The 13,254-nt window shown below is 42.7% G+C and overlaps 1 protein-coding gene across 2 annotated transcripts in view; it reads right to left on the reverse strand.

Moving 5' to 3' along the window:
• LOC144767596 (alpha-tectorin-like) overlaps positions 1 to 13,254 on the reverse strand; it is a 295,475-nt gene that overhangs the window by 98,875 nt on the left and 183,346 nt on the right. For both annotated transcript variants that reach the window (XR_013598275.1, XM_078651005.1), the window contains exon 3: positions 3,463 to 3,498. Coding sequence is in view for 1 of the 2 variants with exons in the window: in XM_078651005.1 (XP_078507131.1) it covers positions 3,463 to 3,498 (36 nt within the window). In the remaining variant the exon portion in view is untranslated. The remainder of the gene's footprint in view (positions 1 to 3,462; positions 3,499 to 13,254) is intronic.

The raw sequence follows: 13,254 nt of genomic DNA on the forward strand, positions 1-13,254 counted from the left end.
ACCTGCCCTTCATGTCTGCCACAGTGGAAACTACTTTGCATTGCGAGCATGCACTAAAGAGGATTGCCATCCCATTTTTCTTGGACGACCAAAACTGCAGTGAGAAACGCCTATCCCTCATCCGTCTGGTATCTTTAGTTAAAAGATGGGTTTCTTGGAGCAAACAAACATCACCATCAGCATTTTCTAAAAGGGAGAGCAGTGCAGACCGCTTAACAGGACTATTTAACCCCCGTACATTCAAACACACAATTTTCAGATCCTTACCCATCGCAGCTGAGGGTGGGAGAAAGGTCATACGTCTGCCCCAGCCTGTAAGAATAAAAAACAGAGAAGGTCCTCCCACATAACCTAGTTACCTACCAACCCTGCCCAAGAACTGATGCGGAGCCACAAAATAATACCCAAAAACCCCAAACCCCAAGCAATAGAGAAGAACAAAGCAAGGAAAAAAACGGTAAATTGAGAGATATGACACAAGTTTGTCTCGATGTTCAAATGTTCCGGGGGACGTGGCGCACTTACAGTCTGAACCATGTAATACAGAGCAACCACTTTGTATGCCATGGAGCAGTGTAACTGCTCACATTCAGACTGCACCCTCCTTCCGGCGCCAACAAGTAAACCCAGATGGATGCCAAAATTTGTGAAGATCAAGGAACGTTAGTGTTGTCCGTCACCTGTGACACAGATGAAAGGGCCGCCTCCCTCTCAAGCCCTCTTGAAGCCTTCTTGAGCTGGGCGACAATCTCCCAACTCGCTGCCATTCTGAGTAGCGTTGACGCCGTCGAGAAAGAGGTTTATTATCCCCAGTCGTAGCAGGGGGCTATTCCAGACCCAAGATATTACATGCGTCTTCCAGGGAGCAGATCTGCAGGAGTTTGCCTTGGTGTTTGAAGATGAGATAAAACAGATGGCCCCAGGAGTAGGGGATGCCGTGATCTCAGGGGATGGCTGGTGATGGGTTTGAATTCTCTGCACTTACCTAATGTGGAGGCCGACAAGTCCTGATAGAGTGCGAGCTGGTGGCCCTGGAACTGAACCGGGTAAAGGTCTCTTGCCTTGTGGAGGATTTGCTCTTAGAGTTGAACGTCATGCACAGTCAAGGATAACAGGGGGAGGAAGCTTTAGCAACCCACCGAAGTCGACGCAGGCACCAGGCGCAGGCCCCAACCACTCCTCTCACCATCCGCCGACTTGCGGACCCGATTTCTCATCACTCGGCTGCACCCCACACTCCAGGTCCACCACTCCTCAGCTCCAGGCACCTGGGGGGCAACCAATTCCAGGCAGTGCGGCAGTGCTACTTGAGGGCACTCTTCAGCGCAGGGATCCTGGGCAGCCTACAGGCCTCTAAGCAGCCCAGTCACACCATCAGGGCCACTCCTCTCTGGCACCGCCACCCGCAGGCCCCAGCCCAGCAGTGAAACACAAAATGGTGCCACTTCCAGCGCCATAACGTCAGGGCTCCGTCGCACTTCCAAAGACAGCCAGTCAGCAAGGCGTACCATCGTTGTCTCTGCAAGGGAGCCCCGGACGGGAACCTCACGGGGAATGCTCACCAGTCTGCCACAAGCCTGTCGGGTCACAGCAAAGCCAGGGCCAAAGAGGCCACCGCAAGTAGGAAGACTTTAAGGCAGGTGGGAAAGAAGGGCTGCCGCCAGCATCGGGATGTCTCTGAAGTGCCAGCAAATCTGCTACACGCCTGCCGGGCCGCAGCGAAGCAGGAGCCGGAGCAGCCGCACAGAGAAGGCAGGTCCTGTGGCAGGCAAGAATGAAGGCCGGCCCGTGATGTCAGGGCGTCAACGAGGTACACGCAAGATCACCACTAGCCTGCCGGGCCTCAGCAATGCCGGGGCCGGAGAGGCTGCAGCGAGCAGGCAAATCCACAGGTAGGTGCAAAAGAAGGTTAGTCTCCGATGCAGGAATGTGTGTCCGAGCCAGAACGAGCCCGAGAAGCTCAGATGGGCTCCAAAATGGGCGATATAACAAGGCTAAGAAACGGCAGCACCAGAGGGATAGGAATCTACATCCTACCTCACCACCATTTGGCCACGCCCCCTACAGGTTAATTTAGAGACGGGATGGGAGCTGTTACTTGACCAGAGTTAGAATCCCAGTCAACCAACAACCCAATTTCTCACAACTTCAAAATGTTTTGGCAACTAAATATTTCATATAACTGCCCCACTGCACAGGAAATCCCTGCTCAAACAGACAATGAATTCATGCAAGAATATTTCATTGCTTTAAATTATTTGTGAGAAAACGATCACAAATTAAACCACGGAATTTAGCATTTAAAGAAACATTTATAATTTTGATTTTGTACCTCAAACCTGTTATTAATTCATTTAAATTTTTCATCCATAAAACCACATTTTTAAAAAGACATACACTCTAGGGGCATGTCTGCTCTAGACATAGTCATAAAACGTGTGTGAGGTGCATCTTTTCACTGCCAGTTGTAATTCAGTACTGTTTTAATACTGTTTTTTTCAGTTTTTAGCGTTGAGGCTTTTTTCATTTTGCTCGCTAAATACCGGCATTTTAACAATGCTAACCTATGAAATTACGGGGTATATTATCAACGGGGTTTATCTCCGCTTTTTTGGCTTTAAAATCCAAGAAAGCGGAGATAAAATTATCTCCCTATTACCTAGCTGACGCTAACACCAGTTAGCGACAGCTAGTAGGAGATAGCGACCATCTTTGGCCCCACTTTGCATGTCAGTGATATTTATCACTAATGACATGCAAAGTGGAAACAGTCGCTAACATCGCTATCTCCTATTACCAACTTTTGGAGATATTCGCGCTAAGCGCGAATATCTCCAAAAGCTAACACCTGCCCTGAGCAGTTCTTAGCCATGTTATCCAATGGGAGGTGGATAACATGGCTAAGAGCATTAGCTCGGTAATGCATGAATATCGCTGACTTTTCAGCGATATTCATGCATTGCGGCCGTTTTTGATCGCATTTGCGATAAACCTTGGTAATACCAAGGTTTATCTGCGATAAAAATCGCCGCAGCTCAGCGGTAAAATGTTGTCTCTAACCAAGCAATAGCGATAATTATCGCTATTGATTGGTAATATGCCCTTACATCTTTACCTATTATAGCATTGCATGATCAGTCCCATGAATTCTAATGCCATAAAAACTACAACCACAGCCAAGTTTAGCAAACACCATGTTACAAGTTGCATCGTAATTGCGCCAGAGCAGATCCAACAATGGAATATAAGGGACATCCCTAAAATATACATCTATCACAAATTCACATATCTGTAATCCACAATTTTAATATTTTGCGGTATTATTTTACCAATCAGTATAAATAATATGTGCCACTTTTTAAGTTTATTTTTACATGATAGTTATTACAAGACCTGATTTTTTTTTCAACTTTGAATACCTTTACTGGACAATAAAGTTTACCTATTTTAACACATTCTCACCTTTGGTTAGTCCTTTCTCAACCGTGAAGGAAATAACTGTTAATAGAGAACACAAGCAAAGTTAGCCCATGTGCGGGCAGTCTTCATATAGTGCATTGTGTAGGCAATACAGAGAAGTTAAATCAATTCACAGTGTGTGTTTATGAAAACACAAATAGCAAGATTACGGATTCATTTTAGCCAGCGCAGTTTATAAACCGTGAGAAGGGTGTTTAAAATAAGACACTAACACGTAGAAATGTTCGTTTTAAAACAATTCTCTTTACACATTGCAGGGACATAAAAACAAGTGCCCGGGTCTATGCTAAGCCAGGGCAGCCCATCATGATTGGCCCCAGAGTATCATATCTAAAATATTGCACTTCGAAATATTGTGGGCATATGGATGTATAAATAAGTATGAATATACAATGAATAACTAAACAAATATGTGCATATATATATTTATATTGGAAATTTTAAGTTATGTTATAGTTAGGTAAAAATGTTCATTAAAACGTAACATTATAGAAGTAAAAACAAAAAAGAAATTCACGTTATAGGGCCAGAATAGAATTGCACAAGTCGACCTACCTCATGAACATTGATGAGATTGTCACAATTTAGAATTACAGCATTCACAGGGATGATGGCCTGCTGAGGTCACCAGAACACGATGTCTGTGATTGCTTTATGATAAAAGCTTCTTATATTTTTTTAAATACAGCCAATTTTCCTTAAAGGAAACTGAATGCATTTAAAAAGAAAAAAAATGAAATTTGAAAGTTTCATTTTTCAAGAGTAGGCAGCGGTCTGTGTGTTCTCCAGAGGACCCCTTCCCATTTGCGAATGGGTGCCACTAGTTTGAAAGTGGACGTAAGGTATGACTATTTTTCAACGTCTTCCTAATTCTGACGGCTATTCTCAAGAAACTTGCTACATTGAAACAGATAAGAGGACATGCCAGGATCTAGAAAGGCACCAACGCTGGTCTTACTTGCTCAAAAGGTTGGTCCCTAAATAAAGGCAATATGTACCAAAATCACAAAATTCTGTAGCAGTCACAAAAAAAGTTGAAATGCAGAGTATATCATCACACAAGCAAGGCCCTCTATCTTTCACCTTGTGGGACCGCATGGGACCAGTGCAAAAGGATGAGTCTGAATCTGGTCAGCAGGGATCGGTGATAAGACAAAACTGTAGGAGTAACGCGTTCCTGCGCCTCCTTTTCTGTGCTCATCATGCAGACAAAATGCTTCTTTGCCCTAAATAGAAGCCCTCTTTATAATTCCTCACAGATGTTCAAATAAGTCAGGTCAACACAATTTGTATGTAACATCCTTAATATATTTAATCCATGGGACATATAATACTCTGTCTAAAGTCAGACAGAACTCTATAATATCACGGTTGAGATTGAAAGAAATGCCAGAGCAAGTAGAAATATTTCTAATCTTTTTGAATCCTTTTAATGAATCCAGTGTATTTTTAAATCAAGACTCTTTCCTCTTCTGAGTCATTCAGAGTGAAGTACAAACAATGGATAAGAGATTTGTTACACAGCCGCCAACATGTTTTTCACCCCCCCAAAAATGGCTTTTCTGCCTGGGGCTTCCTCAGGGTTGTTACATCAATTTCAAAAAAGGGGGTGGTGATGGACAGAGTATCTGAGTTAATCAGAACACTCCTACCCAGTCAACAGATCAGGGCTTGATCCATCACCGTTTTTTAGCTCACTGCACCATCCCAGTTCAGAACCTGGCTACATGCAAATTAGTCTGTCCCTGGCCCAGTGCATCATGGGAACAGGGCAGACCAAACTACCAAGCCAATTCTTCACTGGAAAGGAAACAAGCTTCCGGGGACCGGTTTCTGGCATTACAGCCGTCTTCGGCCCGGCTTGCTTGAATCCTGATGGTGCAGTGAGCAAGGGACTCACGTCTGAGCATACCCTTCCACACTTATGGTGGCCAAAATAATTTCAAAAAAGGGGGTTGTTACATCAATTGTCATAAACAAGGTTAACATGCATAGACAATGTACACGTTTCCAGAAAAGCAAAAGTCATTTTGTAGAAATCAACTGCATTTGGCCATCAAGGGCAATTTTTAACACAAAAGTTATAACAAATCGAAGTAAAAATCTTAGAAAACGGGTAGCTAACAGAAAGAAAAGGATAAGATATGTATCATTATAAAGAGTTCTACCCGGGGGAAGGAAGAAGATGACAGTAGAAAAGTATATATGTATCAAGTGTATTGAGCTGTGATAATCAAATAGAAGTAAATAAGTAACAGTTACATACAGATAGAGTAGTTCGAAATGTAATATATACATATGGTTATGTTGTAGTTTTGTTGGGAACAGTAGACATAAATCCATACATAGAAATATAATTCAATAAAGGGATTCAAAAAGATTATAAATATTTCCACTTGCTCTGGCACTTCTTTCAGTTTTGTAATTCATGGGGAAGAGGTCCCCTATTGCCAAGGACAAGTAAACGCCAAAACATATCCTCAAATACACACAGGAGTGCATAAATACCTGGACCCACTAACCCCTTTCCCTCTTTCTACGGTTGAGATTGAGCACTGGGTTACACCATACCCTGATCCATCTAAGCAAGGGCAGACGTGCTAGTTGATCACACATATCAACTCTACCCACAATTATTCATGTTTTATATAAGTTGGTACTGACTGTGGGACATCTAATAGACTTCTTGAAAATGTATTTTCCACAGACTGAACATCCCTCATATCTTGGTATCCACAGATATCACTAGAATAACAGACAATTGGAATGTATTTACCCCGAGAGCCTGCATAGGTGTGGCGCCACTCTTTCAGCAAAATCATTCCTTTGTATCTTCTATTTTGAGGCCCAAGAGCCTCTTTCATCATAAAGGACCCCTTTGTATTAAAAAGTCAGGACCTTAACCAAGTCTAAGCTTCAACCCCCCAAGCAGTTTTTCTGGTGCTTCCAATCTGCAAACAACCATGGAGTAGATTTATAATAATTAGTATTTAGATATGATTCTCTCATAAAAGCCACAAAGGAGTCAACCAACTGTTGCAGACCTACTGCAGTCCTAGAAATTAAAACAGTGTTGTGTGCATAAAAAAGTGCAGGCACTACAAATGAGCCAGCCCTCAGAATTTCTTTACAAGCTGCACACAGTTTATGGTCCAACATATTAATGTATAAAATAAAGAAATGGGGCCAAGATACAACCTTGTCTCATTCCCCTGTGTACACTCACAGAATCTGACAGGTTCCCTGCCAGGTCCTACGTTATAGAGGCAGCTAGATCCAGAAGTAAATTATGTAAGAAATGTACTATTTTTCTGGTGCTCCACAAGGGCAATCAACACCCTCCACGCTTTTGATCTACGCACATGACCGAACACAGAGGTGTGATCCATAAATGTCATGTGCAATGAGCCCATCTTTGCCACGGTGTATTTTCAGATGATCAATTGAAGGCTCAGTCATTGGTCCAGGGAACTCTTATCTGGTCTGGCCTGGACCCATATTGGAGACCTGGAATCACTTTGCTCTGCTCAGATCAATCCACTAACTTTACCTAAGCCCTTAATGGTCGTATCTATAGCGGAAATAGGTTGATAGAATAGCGGGTCTGATCTTGACCCCTTCTAAACACAGGAACAATCATGGCCTTAGACCAGGACTTTACTTTACTTTAACAATTGTATCTTATTGAAATAACCTTTAAGCAACAGTTATTCATACATGAAGCATTCAAGGTTACACCTTTCATTTTAAAACCATATCACTGTAACATTACACCAAAGCTTTTTTTCCTTTCCGTCTACGAGGGATTCATAGTGAGTGGGACTCTTGTGTAACAACATAAAACATACCCCCAGAGAGAGCCAAAAAAGATCTATTTCCCCGTAGCGAGTCTGTCTCTGTGCTTTGTAAAACAAAACAGTGTAAAAAGTCTAAGCACAGGCAGGTTGTTTATTCACAGTATTGACTGGTGTAATGTTACAGTGATATGGCTTTAATGTCTTTGGCACTTATTTTTGCACACATTTTTATTCTGAAAAATGAAATGTGTAACCTTGAATGCTTCAAGTATGAATAACTGTTGCTTAAAGGTGATTTCAATAAGATACAGTTGTTAAAGTAAAGTACAATGACTAAAAGTATTGAACTTCAAATCTGCTGATTAAATGAGCAGGATTGTGAATTGGAGGCTTGGTAATTTCTATTTCATATAAATGAGGCATAAAAGGGCAGTGGCTGGCTAGACTTTGTGCCATCTGTGGCTCTCTCTACGTTTGCCGTCCGTGGTGCCCACATATAAGAATGGGGGGATGGGGTGGAGGATGCTGGCAATTCCTTCATTTGCTGCTATAGCCACCCCCACTTGCTACGCCACTGTAAAAGTACGTCACTTCCTCTAACCTTACAGTTTAGCATTTTGATTATTGGAGGCTGCAGGGGACTGAGCAGGTCAGGCAGTGAGGGGCTGGCGCTGTTCTAACCCTGTGAGGTGCTAAAAGCCTCTTGGATTGTTCCAAGTTCCTTACAGCACCGTGGCTTAAACCTAAACTGGTCTTACCTTTGAGTTGGATCACTACTGCCGTCTTCGTGATCTTTCCTAGAATGAAGGTTGCTTGTTGGACATTGACTGATGATCTAATTGAGGGTCTAGATAGGGGAGTTTCACAAGGAATTGAATCTGACTGGGTTTAAGGTTTCTATGCTTAAACCTTGGATGAATAATTTACCGACGATGTCTATTTTCTTTCTAATTGATTGCAAAATCCACCAAGAAAAATCGTACTTTGTAAAAGGTGATGAACTGTACCTAGTAAATCATTATTAAATATGGGTGACTTCAATATACACCCATGCCGCTTGAAGTGTATTATGGAAGATAACGGGGGGCCACCTTACGCGTTGCCCACGCATTTTGAACATACGAATCAAGGGGAAGCTTTGGAGAGCCTCCTGGCCTCCTTTAATCTTTACGAATCAGGTTGTGGCGCAGATGGGCTTAGACCCCCTACGTTTAAAGGTATAGACACAGGATCAGTTATTGATTATATTTTTTTATCTTCCTTTATTTTGTCCATGATTTTAACCTACAGGGTAGAAGATTCTATTTTTAGTGACCATAACCCCGTGATATTAGAGGTTGCTCTAGGGGGGTTATTGGATTTTAAAGACATTTAGGCATCATGTGCCATGGACCTGACAACAAAAGATCAGGGTAGGAGGCTGAAATGGTCCAAAGTGACTCCGATCACCTTTCTACAAGATGTTTTGGCCAAGGTTGAAGTGGAGGTTGGGATTTGCCTAGATCGCGCTGGCTCTAATATCAGGATAACCAAGGCATTTCATACAATATGCCAACAAGTGAATGCTGACTTAACGGTTAAAACCAAACCAGGCGGGCCAAGAGGAAAAAGATGGTTTGATTCAAACTGTACCAAGGCACACTCCGCTCTTCTAAAAGCTCTGAAGGAAACACCTAGAAACAGAACACATATAGTTATCCTTAGGAAGCAATATAAACAGGCCATTCAGGGTCGCAAAAGTCAGATTAAGGAAGAGGCATTGAGTGACCTGTAATCAGAAGAAGTTTTGCGGGATAGTTCTAAATTTTGGGCGGTCATCAATCAGCCCTATTTTTCAGGCGTGGAGAACCAAGGTGTGGAATGTATTATCCCAGATGAGCAGTGGATTGCCCACTTTGGAAGCATTTATAGCCAGTCAACCCTTGGACCCACACGAGTCTTTTCCCTTCCACTATGTAGGGCCAATTTTGGCCTTTGGGGAGGAAGACGCGGAAAAAGCTATAAATGAGACTCTCAAAAACAAGGCCCCGGGCCCGGATGGGGTTCCTGCGGACTTATACAAGTGTGCACCGAAATTCTGGGCCAAGATCTTGACCAATGTTTTTAACGCCTCAAGAGAAAACAACTTTCCGGAGTCCTGGGCAAGGTTTACTATTACCCCAATATTTAAAAAGGGCCAAAGGGGTGATCCTGCCTGCTGTAGGCCTATTTCCCCTAATAGACTCTGCCGTTAAAATCTTGGGCAGAGTCATCTTAGGTAGAATGACAACATGGCTGGAAGGCAGAGGAATCCTGTCCAATGCCCAGTATGGCTTCAGGGCTAAAAGGAGTACATTGGATCAATGTTTAAATCTTCATCTGATTATCAGCAAATATACAACAGTGAAGGAGGGGGCCTTGTACATGGCCTTTATGGACCTCTCCTCAGCATTCGATCTGGTCAACAGGTCGAGGCTGTGGAGGGTCCTCTTGGACATGGGCATCGACCCTCCGTTGGTTGGTTTTTTAGCTGACCTTCACTGCGGATTACAGGCCTCTGTCAGAGTTACTCAGGAGGGGAGGTGCACTAGCCACTTTAAATCGGAGAGGGGGGGTGCAGCAAGGGTGCATCCTTGCCCCCCTCCTCTTTACACTATATATAAACGCCCTTGAGCCAGCCTTGGCCACTTCAACGGTGGACGTTCCGCATGCAGGGGAGACCAATATTCCGTCCTCTAGTACGCGGACGACGCCGTTCTCCTGGCACGTACAGGTGTGGCCCTTAATCGACTATTGGCCTCTTTCGGCGATTTCATGACCTCATTAGACCTGAAAATCAATACTCAAAAATCTCAGGTCCTGATTGTCGGATCGACCAGCAGGAAAAAGAAATCAATAACATTTTCTTGCACAGGCAAAGAAGTAAAGAGGGTCCCAATTTTTACTTATCTGGGGGTCATTTTTTACGATAGAGGAACCTGGGGTGCCCAATATAAGTCAAAAACCAATGCAGTAGCAAGATCAGCTGCAGCCCTGTTGAGCTTTGCCAAAAGGATGGGGGCGCGACCAATGGAGGATATCCTTTAATTATTTAAAGCCAAATGCTTGACCATAGCCACCTATGGTTCTGTGATCTGGGGATTTACAAAACCTGACAACATCCAGAGGGTGGAAAACACATTTTTCAGATCTCTGCTCTCTGTTCCCCAGTCCACTCTCACTTTCACAGTACACTCAGAGCTAGGCATGGGGTTTGTATCAGACCTAATAAAATCCGCTCCTGTCATTTGCTGGTTAAAAACCTGGCTTAACCAGGAAATTTCCTTAAATCATTCGATTCTTAAAGACTGCCTTGCCCTGGACAGAGCTCATAGAATACCATGGCTGGTTTCCGTTAAATCGATGCTTACAAATGTGGGGCGTACTGAGCTCTTTCATTTTCCTGAACGTATTAAAAAAGAGGATGTCATGGTGATAAAATCTGCACTGCTAAACCTGTTCTCGGCAGAGCGGGAGGAGATAGAGATGAGAAAACCACCTGTCAGAAGGAATTATGCACTCACAACTGTCCCAGGCATTCAACCTTATCTTATTTTTGTAACTAGACCATTTCATCATTTTCTTTGAACCAGATTCCGTTTAAATCTGATACATTTTTTGCTTGGTTCCTATACTACTTGGGATATCCCAGTTAACGCTAATCCATGCGATTGCGATCACTTTTCCACACAGGACACATTACATTTCACCATGTTTTGTGAACACTATGCACAAATTAGAAAAAAATATCTGTTACCTATCTTGCGGGAGGCGGGCTTTCTACAGGTCAGGCCAGCGCTCCTGTTTTTACAACTTTTATCCAGTGCACGTGTAACATTTCATGTAGCAAGTTTTTTAGTGGCAGGTGCTCGCATAAATAAGAAGCGCTCTAATTTACGGCACAGACATATTACAATCGAATCATGCTAGTAGTGCCGGCGCCTTCTTAAAACCATGTAGCTAACTGTTAAATGGAATTAAAAAAAAATGTTTTATTGAACCCATGAGATATGTTCATTTTAAATTTGAAATGTCATTTACATTCTCTATTTTTATAATTAACTGTAATCGTATGTATTGTTGTATTGTATTGCTTGTGATTATTTGTATCTTGTGTCTTTTTCTGATTTTTATTAATCGAATAAAAGTGATTGACTGACTGACTGACATTATTAAATGACTATTTGTACAGTGCACCAGTCCCCTTAAAGGGTTTCTAAGTCATAATCATCAGCATTAGGCTTCTTTCGCTAATGCACTAGTGGGAAAAACAACTCCACTGGCCTCATTTACATAATATTAATTATAGGCGTATATGTATGCAAATCAGTGGTTATAACCACTCATTCAACATCCGATTTGTTTACTAATTAATACTTGCAACCACACATTGAAAATAAAGTCTGCTTCTTTGACACATGTACAACATGCATCAACTTGCTGTTTAATTAGTCACATTTTTATTTCCCAGCCCTAAGCTAGTCCTAGAATCTCCTCCTGCCACAGATACTTCTGTGATGCATGGAAATCGTGCAGTTTTGACACATAAATCATGACAACGTTTGCACTTAGCAGGCCAACTATTGACTATGCATACATTCCAGAAACTATTGAGTATCTCTAGCATTAAGAAATGGATGTAATTTCTGAGAATCATTGGCATCAAACATTACAAATTCCCCTTACTTTGCTTAAAATGGAAATACAATTCAATTGAGCTTAAATGCACAAGACCTGGTCCAATTTTCTATCGACTAGGTCATGGAATGATCTCAATCTGCTGCTCTGCAAAGGAGCTGGATGCAACGGAATGGCGTTTTTTGAAGAAAAAGTGCTGCTAATAATGCACACACTATCTGGGGATGGCATTAAATCAACATCCTTCCAGATAACACAGCTCACAAATACATCACATGTCCCTCAAAACCGGTTGCACACTAGGATCATGATAATGCCACTGCTACGTTAACATGCTCATTCGAGTTTAAATGTCATTTGAGGCTGTGAAATTCAGAATTAGAACTAGACCCTGAAACCGAACCAACTAACATGTAAAAGGTCTGACAGCATTAGATGAAATTGCATTACAATGAAAGTCAAATAAACTTTGGATTCAGTTGATGTTAGACCTAACACACTTTTGGTAGTGCTTCCCTAAAGTGTTTGCATTTTCCTTAAGTGTTTCCTTTTTTGTCCTTTTATGGCCTCAGGGCTCTGGGTATTTTTGCACTGTAAATGCCATTTTAAAATTAGGGCGCCCTTCCTACACATGTTAGAGAGTGGTCCTTCCCTGATGTTTTTAAACATGCCTCCAGCCTGCCATTGCATCCCTGTGTGCACACTTGCACCTATGAGGTTTTTTAACATATGTCAAGCCTGCCTTTGCAGGTCTGTGTATGCAGAAGCTGCCAATCCAAATTCAGAACCCCAATCCGGCCTCTAGATTTGAAGACTCATAAGTGCTACGAGTGTTACGGGTATGGAGACTGCAAAAGAGACCCTAAGTGTCCAAAGTGAGTGCCCCCATCCACTGGAGGAAAGGCTCTGGGGTTGGCAAGCGTGGTAATCAGGGACGAGGTGTTTCTAGGTATTAAGTGGGAATTTAGGGATGTCACCCTACTGTCCCTAGGTGACAGTGAGATGAACCAAGTGCCTGATACTAATGTAAAGTATAGGCAAAGGGTAGAGGCTCTGAGGGTAACAGGGGCCAGCATGACTATGGTAACGAGTCGGCTGGTCTTCGAAGAGCAGGTAATTCCCCAAGCCATGCACCAGGTGATGGTGGCTGATAACAGAGAATGTTGTTTTCCAGTGCCCCAGGTGCCATTTCGATGGGGGGAGGTTTTTGGCCTGTTAAAGGTCACCATGACACACGCCATACCAGTGTCTTGTCTGTTGGGTAATGACCTGGAGTATACTATCTGAAAGGAAGTGAAGCCTCATGTGGAGATGTTGGGTT

Source organism: Lissotriton helveticus, chromosome 7, assembly GCF_964261635.1.
Source record: "Lissotriton helveticus chromosome 7, aLisHel1.1, whole genome shotgun sequence".
Classification (NCBI taxonomy): Eukaryota; Metazoa; Chordata; class Amphibia; order Caudata; family Salamandridae; genus Lissotriton; species Lissotriton helveticus.